Below are 10,982 nucleotides of genomic sequence, written 5' to 3' on the forward strand. Positions count from 1 at the left end.
GACATAAGAAGTTCTAAAATTTGTCAAACGTACCTGTAGCGATGGAAAAACACTGTGGAGAATGACAACTCTCTCTGTCATATATTAACCATGTGACCTTGGAAAGATTATTTAATTTCTCTGAGCACTGATTTCCTAATGCATAAAAGAGCAACAAGAACTTCTATCATGCAGGGCAGCTATGAGGATTAAATCATGGAAGTGCCCAACATATAGTGAAGGCACACACAATAATGTTTGTTTAGTATCCTCTCAAAAAAGGTTTTTTGGTCTTTTGTATACAAAATTTATATGTACATAGCAGTTTTTAAAATAAAGGTTGATAGTGTCTGAAAACGTTTGGGTAATAATGAATATAAAGATTAATTCTGAATTCTCTGCTTTCACTGTGAAAATATCTTGGTTCAGTGAACTGCAAAGTTATTTAGTAAGTTAACATTTGCAGCAATATGATCTCTGCCTTCCAAAATAATTCAATTCTTATTTTTTATCATTCTTGATCATAAAAGTTAATAAAAACAAATGTAAACAAGTACCCCAGCTCTAAAATTCTTATACATTAGGATTATGTACACTCTCAAACATAAATATTTTTTAAATATATAGTATTCATCTACACTGAATTTAAAGAATCTTTTTAAAACCACTTTTTACCTCATTTTGGAACCAGAAACAGGAGTTCTATTCAATTCTCTTTCAAGATAAAAGGAAAGATAGGTTTATTTAGGCTTTTTGTCAGTATTATTTCTGCCTACTCTTCTGAGAATAACTTTAACCTTTTTCTAAACCATCAGGTGTTTTCTAGAGCATTAGTAACATCAGGTTACTGCAAGCAACTGTGTTTATTAAACAACAAAACATACTAGCATTCTGGTTTACTTCCTGAAATTACACTAATAAATTAGCCAATAAACTATAAACATTTTCAACTGAAATCCCATCTGTTCCCATATCTTACCCTTCAACGCATGGCCTCATGGTTTTTGTGACCCAACTTTTAATCTAATTAAAGTTTTAATGTATATGTCATTAACCTAACAATCAGAGTCAAAATCATTAGAATTTAAACAAAGTAAGATGTATTGGCAGAAAAGAGTTCTTTAGGTCTCGGGCAGAATGGAACTTTCAAAATATTTGCTAGCATTAACACGATTTGATAAAAATTTACAAAAGGAGAACATTGCTTCTACAAAACCGAGGGAGTAAAAGCTGCCGCTCAGTGGAACGCTTTACAGATCTTACAGGTACATTTTTACTTGACTCTTGCCTGACCAGAGAGTCAACGTCACGTCTACAGCAGAATAATTTAAACGCAACTACTTCAGATGACTATCAAAGCAATAAAGGCCATAGGAACATGTTTAACTCGGAAGCGACACTCACGCTGTCTACTTGTTAAGCAGCGATCCACTCTCAGCAGAAAGTTTTGAGAAGGGAGGGCAGGAAGATGAACAGACTTCTGCTTAAAGGGTTTCCCCAAGATATGACCTCACGTTTGCCATTAATTCACCTCCTCGCATTTCTTATTTTCCCTGCAAGCTGTTGGGTTTGCTTGTTTTTCTTTTGACAAGATGAGACTTAGCTGGACAGTCCTTTTAGGAGATCTCCAAAAAGTACCCATTTTGTGACTAACTTTATTCCTCTCCTATTTGGCTACAATTAATACTTCCACTTTCATCGGTAACTGGGAAAGCTACTCAAACAGCTTCTAGCAGTAGGTATTATTTCTGTCAAAAGTAAAGTCAGAGCCCGAGTCAGAACTCTACTAAGCAGGAGCGGGACGTTTTCTTTCCACTGCTTGAACTTGGTAGCACCCCTACCCCGCCAGCAACTCCCGGGGTCTCGATCGCCCACAGCTGGAGGCGTGGCCCCGCGCACCTAGTCTCGGGCCGCGCCCACCTGTCACTCACCCGGCGGCTGCAGCGCTCCTCGCCCTTCTCCGCGGTTCGCGGCACTGCTGGGCTCCGTGCTGGCTCAGCTCGAGGTGGCGGCGGCAGCTCCAGCAGCTGCTCCAAGCAGGCGGTGCCCGGCAGGGAGGAACTCTTCTGATGGCACAAGTGCGCCGCGGTGCCCCGACGCCGTGCACCCTCATCTCGGGCGCGGTCGCCCCTCGGGGGCGGCTGGGGTGAGGAGGACAGGGAGGATGAGGCAGAGGACGAAGAGCGAGCTGAGTCCGGGGAGCGTCCGCCAGGAGGCGTCACTCCGGCGGCTGCCACCGGCCCCCTTCCCGCGGGAAGCAAATGCTCGCGGATTCGGCGGCGCAGCGTGGACCCCTGCTCCGCTCTGCCGGCACCCCCGGGCTCGAGAGGCTCCTGCGAGGAGCAGCACAGGTTGGGCTGGGATGAGGAGAAGACGCGGTCCAGCACTTGCTTCCGTTTCTTGAAGCCGCTCCACCTGCTGCCCACGCCACCCAAGCCGGCCGGTGCGTCCCGCCTACCCCCCGGGGGGGGCGGGGAGGGCGACGGGGTGTCCGCAGTGCGGCGCTCGGGGACCCCCGAGCGCCCGCCCCCGCCGCCCTTGCTCTTGCCCACCCCTAGCTGCAGGTTCTTCCAGAGCCGGGCCTGGAAGGAAGAGGACGCCGCCGCTGGCTCGGGCGAGCCCGCCGCGGCAGCCGAGGGCTCCATCCTCCACCCCCTGCTCCTCCGCTCCCCTCCTCCTCCTCCTTCTTCGCCCGCGCCTCCTCCCGGAGCCCCGCGGTGGCGGCGACGACGGCGGACGCAGCAGCAGAAGCTGGGAGTGACCGGCGGCTTCAGGCCAGCGCGGGGGAAAGACGCCGCCGCCGCCGAGGCTCTCCGGCCGCGGGACTCCGGCACGGCCTCTTCCTCCCGCACCTGCGAGGGTGGGCTGGCGCTGTAGCCAAATCTCGGCAGCCGCAAAGTTTCTAGTTCCGCGTCTCCAGTCCACTGAAGTCCCCCCAGGCCACGCCCTGGCCCCCTCTCCTCTCTGGCTCCGGGCTCGGGACGCTACACGCACCGGGCGTGCGTTTCCAGCTGCGCCTGGGACCGCACCCGATGCCCTCCGGGCAGCACCTGTCAGCGGCGGCGGGCGTGGCTGCCTCCGAACTGGGCGCGCGTGCGACTCACACAACAGGAAGGATCGGGCTGAAGACACTCGGCGCGCCCCGGGACCATCCTCCAGCTCCTGGGTGGGAGGACGCGCAGGCAAGGGCCGGGTGGAGCTGGTTAGGGACCAGAGCCAGGCTGCTCCCCAGGATCCGGCCACAGTTACCCACGCAGCTAGCTGTGGGCCGGCCGCTAGACTCGCCCTCCGGCAGTCATCCAAGGTCTGACGAAGTGAGCTCGAGTGGAGATTATGCGCCTTCAGTGGGTCCTGTGAAGCGCCCGGTGTCCATAGCAAGAGGTGAAGCTGACCGAGTTCTGAGGCTGAACGCCGCTGCCCCCGCCCCGCTGCCCGGCCTGGGCCCAAGACCAGAGTTCGATTTCTTCTGTCTTGACTTCATCCCGATCCGCCCCTCCCCGCTCTTTGCTTGTGCAGTTAGTTTCTCTTGTGATCCGGGTCTAGAGGTTTCCGGAGTCTGACAATAAAGCCAGCCCTCAAGTTGCAGGGAGTTGACCGTGTCCGAAGACGTGGAGGATGCGCACTGCCTCTGACCCCGTTCCAAACGCAGAGTACCTTGTTCTTTTCACTCAAGTGCATTTTCCTTTGGTTACGTGCAAAGGAAATGGGAAAGGCTCATTCAGACTTTGTTTTTCCCGAAATCTACTGCTCCCAGAGGGTCTTCTGATTCTGAGAGCCTCTTGAATGGCAGGTGACACAATGCCCCTTCTCAACTCCACTGCCTTCCACACCCCAAAATGTGGAAAACTCAGAAGTGCTTTGGCACGGTATTGTCTAATTCCAATCTCATCCAGCTGGCGGTATGCCCTGGATATGTTACCAACCTCCTTAAGCTTTTTATTCTTCTATTTTTCCTTTATAACAAATACTTAACAAATATTTATTGAGCACCTACTATGTGTCGGGCCATATGATAGGCTCTGAGGATACAGCTGTGAGCAAGGCGGAGAGGCCCCCCACCCTCATGGAGCCCATGTTCCAGTGGGAGAATCAAACAGAATTTCTAATGGTGAAATGTCCCACGGAGAGAATAAAACAGGAGATCACACACAGCAGCTGTGGAGGTGGGGTTGCCAGATAGATTGCAGGACAGCCAATTAAATTTGAGTTTCAAATAAACAAGGAATGAATAATGTTTGAGTATATGTATGTCCCAAACATTGCACAAGATGTACCAAAATACTCTTTGTTGTTTATCTGAAATTCAGATTTTACTGAGTGTTTTGTATTTTTATTTGCTAAATCTGACAGCCCCATACTGAAGGTTTTTTGGTTGTTTTTTTTTTTTAACATTATGTGTATGGGAGAGTCTCTCTGAGAAGCTAAAATTTAAATTGAGACTTAATGAGGACAGAACAGCCATTGAAGGATTTGATTACAGCATTCCAGGCAGAAGGAACAGCAGATACAAAGGCCCCAAGGCAGGAAGCAGTTTGGCTGGGCATGTTCAAGGACAGACGGAACCACTCCAAATAATGTGGAGAAAGGTGGGTAGAGGTGGAAAGAGATGGAAGGCAAGAAGGGAGCAGGGTCCTTGTGGGATGGCTCCTGTAACCATAGTAAGAGCTTGGGTCTCCTGTAAGTGAAACGGGGAGCCATTTGGAGGGTTTGTAAGCATGAGGGTGATGTGATATGACTCACTAATACCTACCTCACAGGGCTGTTTTAAGGATTAAGTGAAAAAGGACTTCACTCAGTCCCCGAGGCTTTTCCACACTAGAGAGTAACACTGAAAATACCACAACCATTAAAAATTACCTCAATATAGAGCTACTCTGATAGCCCAGAAAAGAAACTGTTACATCCAGAAGTCTTCTCTGCAGCATGGGAAAAATATTTTGTTACTAGTTCTTCTAGGATGTCATAAATGAAAGCACAGAGAAGATAAGTAAAGAAATAAATGATTACTATAGCAAATTGAGAAGAAGTGATCGTTGCTTCTTACCAAAACTCTTTATAAATATGTCGTTTGTCAGATTTATTGACAAGGAGCAATGGACCCATGGAGATAACTCTACACAATTCAACCTTATGTTCATATAGTCTTTAATGATACATTTAATGGACTTTTGTAGCTTTATGTTTTCATTTTTCTATTCTACCTAATTTTGCCTTGGACATACTAACTCTGAGATTTCGGATTCTGAAATCTACAATCCCAAATAACACTTATCCATCAATGTGAATTCATTTATAGAACTGGTGAGAGCATATGTAACTTTTCCTAAATATCTGAAGTGGATTACAAATTGAGAGGCTGCCCTACAAATTGTGCATTACATAAAATCGCACTAGATATGGTCCTTGCCATCAAATGTCTTGTTACATTTAAGAAAAGATACTTATAAAAAAACCTCTACAACACCAGGGGACAGTGAATGGTACCAAGTGATCACTAAGGGAATACAGAAGAGTGAAGAATCACTTCTGGCTTGACTGATCAAGGAAGATTTGTTGGGAGACATCATCTGAGCTAAGATCTCTAACAGGTGACAGAGTACGCCAAGAAGATAGATTGCCACCTGCAAAGGAAAGCCAAATTCAGGGCATGTAGCAAGACTTCAGTAAATGTTAACTATTCCTTCATGACAATTTACTAAGCATCTTAAATATTTATAGAGCATCTATTGAATGAATATGAAATTAATATATGTATCACACATTGATATACAAGAGGCTGGGAAGGTGACAGATAAGGTCATATTTGAGTAGGAACTCAAGGAAGTGAGGGAGGGTACCAAGTAGTGAATCTAAGGGCAAATTTTTCCAGGAAAAGGGAGCGTTAAGTGCAAAGAGGCTGAGACGGGGACATGCTCAGCTTGAGGAAGAGCAAGAAAGACAAAATAGCTGGAGCAGAGAGCAAGAGGGGAGTGGGAGGAGAAGCTGTTGAGAGACGGCTAAGGGCCAGATCACGGAGGACTCTGGTCAACAGTGAGGACTTTGGGCTTGGCTGGGATGGGAAGTCACTGGGGAGCTTGAGTAGAGTTTCTCTGTGATCTAACTTTCATTTTCAAAGACTCACTCTGGCCCCTAGGTTGACAATAAAGTGCAGGAAGGGAATGGTTGGGAACAGATGTTAGGTAGGGCCATCACCATAAATATATATGTAAGGGACAATGGTGGCTTTGACAGAGGTGGTAGGTGAGAAGTGGTTAAAGTGGTGAAATTCTAGATACACAATATTTTGAAGATAGAACTGAGACAACTAGCCATAGTTTGCCTATGAGGTGCTCAAGCATAATGCTAAATGGTTTGCATCCTTTACCATATATAATCTTCACAGCAACCCCATTTTATAGATGAAGGAACCAAGTATGAGGCATGTTAAGTGATCTTACAAAGTCACTCACTGAGTAACTAGCAGATCCCAAGTCTACAAGGTTCCAAGGCCACAGAACTTATTTAATTTTCAATGTATGCATAAATAAATACAATAAAATAATTGAAAGAGGCCTCAAAAGAGGCACTGAGCCATGTCCTTACCTTGGATGAGCAACAAGACTGTCTTGGGCAGAACCACAACTTCCACTTGATGAGATCAAGGACATAAGTGCAGGCCCCAAAACAACGTTTCTGGGACTAATTGAGTTAAAGGCCAACTAAATGGCACTTACGGAGCCCTCTCATCAGTGGAGCCTTGGCTGCAGTCCCAGCTCCTGGCACTGGGCCAGATGCCTTCAGGCCCTCATTTTCTCTCTCAGTCTCTGAAATGGGGACAATAATATCTATTGGGCTGACCCACCTCACAAGGACCCAATTAAAAGCCAAATGGAGACAGCATTTCTGAAGAGGAAAGCCTGTCCACAAGAGAGAAGTTATCACCACCTTGTAACCAAAGCCAAGAAAAGCTACCAGATGGACTGGTTCCTCCTCACATGGAAAATCCTTGCCTGTGTGGAAAGAAGCACTTTGAACCCTTCAAAACCAAGAACCCAGTTGTCACAATTCCACATGTTGAGATGGCTGCTGACTATACAGTCAACAGAATAAATTCCTGTTCGGGCGTAAACAAGTTTTCATTTCTTCCTTGAAAGTTTTCTCAAAGTTCTCAAAAGCACTTTAATGTTAGGTAACTTCAGAGGAGCTGTTTCTGTTTATTCTGTTTAACATAAGCCACTTCCTATTTCCTTCTTAACCAGGGTGGTAAACAATCCTAGAGTCCTAGACCAAGAGATGTTCTGGAATTTCTGTGTGGGAAGGAATAGGATTGTCTACACAGCTTAAATTAGAGAGGGGGGATTTGAAGCTATGTTTGCATAATTTTTAAAAACTCACTTGTCCATATAAAAGAAGAGAAGAAGGGTTTATTGGAGATTTGGAGGGAGCCAAATCCTCCCCTGCCCACCTCTCAATGCCAGTTCTGTGCTACACAATGTCAGAAGACAGGGACATTGGCCTGGTGCTGCATCTGAGGGCTCTGTCACCACAGGCAGCCCTTGGAGCCTCAGTTTTTCACTAGTAAAATGAAAAAATAAATATATAGAACTAGTTTCCCTCTAAAGTCCCTTTCAGCTTAAAGATGATGTAAGCTTCTGAAACAAATCTCCAGTGTAGGATACAATCCATCTACTCAGGCCTGATCTGATTTCCTACTTTCAGTGGTGATACAAAGACAGGTACTACTGGATGGGCATGGAAATAACCCCCTTTGACAGATGCAAACTCTTATATATAGAATGAATAAACATCAAGGTCCTATTGTACAGGGAACTATATTCAGTATCCTGTAATAAACCATAATGGAAGAGAATATGAAAAATCATATGTATATCTGAATATACATATATATGTATATCTGAATCACTTTGCTGTAAACCAGAAACTAACACAACATTGTAAATCAACTATACTTCAATTTTAAAAAAAAGAAAAAAAATACCTTTGAATACATACCCTGCTGCAGAAGCTGTTAGAGCCCTACTCCTATCCCTTAGGCCTCAGCACTTCAGTGAAGGTATCTGATCTCTCCACCTGAAGGCTGTCTTCCAAATCACATCCAAGTGCCTGGAACAGCCCTCAGCCAATGAGTGCTGGCATTGATGTGCAGGTGTTTCAATAACTCAGAGGCAGGGACTCTATACTGCTCCCAGTTTCAGTGCCCTCTGTACTGGTTGGCTTGATAACATGCCCCTTCTCAGCTTCCTTTTGTTCCTGTCTCACATGCCCCCTACCCTACCGCTGGTCCATGTGCCTCGTCAATAAACTGCTTGCATTTGAATCCTTTTTGCTAAATCAGCTTCTGGGGGGACCCAAAGTAAGGCACATTATAGAGACATTTCAAACTCTAGCTAATGAGGTTCCCAATTTGAGCACGCTATGAGAATACAAATAATGACCTCCAGCAAGATTCCTTTGAGTCATACAATTCTCTTATAAAGACATAAGTTATCCCAGAGCCTATAGTCTATCCCCTGAAAGTGAGACCCCTTGAGAGCCAGAGTATTCATCTATGATTTACCTCCTTGATATGGTCCACTGACCTCCTAGAGTAGACAATAGGGTAGACGCCTAAGTATTATGCACTGGAAAATTATTCTCAACTGATCATGATCATTCTATCCTTTTTGTCAGACCTATAACCATTCCTGGAAACTATAAGAGTGTATTACTTGGGACTGGATTCAACTGTGAGTAACACATAAACCTTAAGTATGTTCAATAAGCCTGAAGGTCATCATCCAGACCTAGGATGGCATTTCTTCTATCTTGTTGCTCCACCACACATGCCTACCATCCTCCAAGTCACTGCAAATTCCAAGATCATCAATGGAGCTTCTGCCATGACAGTCACCTTCCAGCCAGCAAAAAGGAGGAAAGGGTGAAGAAGAATATGCCTCTTGCTTTAAAGTTACTTCCCAACTCTTCTAATAGCCCAAGGGTTAGAACTTCAGCACATGGAAATGCCTAGCCATAAAATCTTTATTCTGGGCAGTTGTGTGCCCAGCTAAAAATCTGGATTTTGTTACTGAGGAAAAAGGGGAAGGTGAATATGGGGGGACAACAAGCAGACTCTGACACAGAGGAGCAGTCATTTGAGGGGCTTCTTCACTCATAAGGAAGAAGCACACAAGAAATTATCTCTTTATCTACACGTTTTGGTGTTTGGTGCGATGGCTGGAACAGCCACAGCCATTTTGTTATGAAACTGAGGGTGAAGTGAACACCCAAATTAGCAGAGAAGAGAGATGGAAAACAACCTCGACGCTTGAGGATGTCATTGAGCTACAGAATCAGTAAACCTGAGGCCTTCCTTAACCCTGATACTATTATTATGTAGTTATCCATTTATTAATTAGAAAGGTAATTTATCTAGGTTTTTAGCCAGTTTTAGCTGAATTTTATATTAGTTTCTTACTGTTGTCACAACGAATTACCATAAATTTAGCTGCTTAAAACAACACCCACTTGTTACCTAACCGTGTCTGTGGGTCAGAAGTCTGGGCACAGGGTGGCTCAGCTGCTTCCTCAGCTTCAGCTCTCCCAAGACCGAAATCGAGGTGTTGGCAGGAGTGCACTCCTTTCTGGAGGCTCCGGAGAAGAATCTGCTTCTAAGCTCATTCAGATTGTTGGCTGGATTAAGTTCTACGGACTTGCAGATCTGAGGTCACTGTTTCCTTGTTGGTTTTCCACAGGAACGAGGGGTGGGGGTCATACCAAACTTCTAGAGACTGCGCATATCCCTGACTCCTGGCCCTCTTCCCTGTCTTCAAAGCCAACAAGGACAAATTGAGTCCTTCTCACACTTCCAGTCTCTCAGACCCCACCCTCTGCTTCACCTCTCTTACTGATTCCTCTGCTGTCTTCTAGTTTTAAAGGCTCATATGATTACATTAGGCCCACCTGGGTAACCCAGGAAAATGTCCCTATATTAAGGTCAGTTGATTAGAAAACTTAATTACATCTGCAAAGTTCCTCCCCACCTAGCATTCGACTGAGTAACTAGGGACAGGAATCTTGAGGGGACGTCTTTTTTTTTTTTTTTTTTTTTTTTTTTTTTGCGGTATGCGGGCCTCTCACTGTTGTGGCCTCTCCCATTGCGGAACACAGGCTCCGGACGCGCAGGCCTAGCGGCCATGGCTCACGGGCTTAGTTGCTCCGCGGCATGTGGGATCTTCCCGGACCAGGGCACGAACCCGTGTCCCCTGCATCGGCAGGTGGATTCTCAACCACTGCGCCACCAGGGAAGCCCGAGGGGACGTCTTTAAAATCCTGCTTACCACCATCGGTTTCCTAGAGCCCAAAGCATCCTGATTGACACATCCTCATTGTAGACCAGAAAAAAGGCTACATCTCCCCAGATTGCCTCATTCACAGTGGGGTATTAAACCCGGAGGAACTGGCTCAGATTTACAAAGTAACAGAATGAGGACTGACATTCATCAATGATAAGAACACTAAGAGACTGGCTAAACAGGGCAGACCTTTCCTCTTTGCTGCGTTATTTTGAATCTGGCCCTTTTGCTAATTAGGCTCATACTTCTCCCCTATTTTCTTCTAACATAATGCTTTCCAGGTTGCAACCAGTTTTTAGTTTATTTCAAATCCAATCCCCCAGCTCACACATTTTCCCCTAAGTGAGATAAAATGGTTATTTAAGAAATATACATTATTGATTTCAAACCGGTGCCTGAAAATTTAACTGCCTTTCTGGCAAGCCCTGTTTAAAAATGCCTGCCTAGAAAATGCACAGGCAAGAAATAAGTAGATGAAATTTTTGTATTTTTTTTAATAAAGCAAGGTTTTCTTTTTATTTATTTATCTATCTATCTTTGGCTGTGTTGGGTCTTCGTTGCTGCGCACGAGCTTTCTCTAGTTGTGGCGAGCAGGGGCTACTCTTCGTTGCAGTGCGCGGGCTCGTCATTGCGGTGGCTTCTCTTGTTGCCGAGTACAGGCTCTAGGCGCAC

The 10,982-nt window shown here is 45.6% G+C and overlaps 1 protein-coding gene across 5 annotated transcripts in view; it reads right to left on the reverse strand.

The window, feature by feature from the left end:
- The window catches only part of MCTP1 (multiple C2 and transmembrane domain containing 1), a 540,048-nt gene extending 533,520 nt beyond the window's left edge, over positions 1-6,528 (reverse strand). For all 5 annotated transcript variants that reach the window (XM_067031360.1, XM_067031359.1, XM_067031357.1 and 2 more), the window contains exon 1: positions 1,911-6,528. In XM_067031360.1, coding sequence (XP_066887461.1) covers positions 1,911-2,624 — 714 coding nt within the window. In that variant the 5' untranslated portion in view covers positions 2,625-6,528. The remainder of the gene's footprint in view (positions 1-1,910) is intronic.
- Between the last annotated feature and the right edge of the window lie 4,454 nt (positions 6,529-10,982).

This window comes from Kogia breviceps, chromosome 4, assembly GCF_026419965.1.
Source record: "Kogia breviceps isolate mKogBre1 chromosome 4, mKogBre1 haplotype 1, whole genome shotgun sequence".
NCBI classification, from domain to species: domain Eukaryota; kingdom Metazoa; phylum Chordata; class Mammalia; order Artiodactyla; family Physeteridae; genus Kogia; species Kogia breviceps.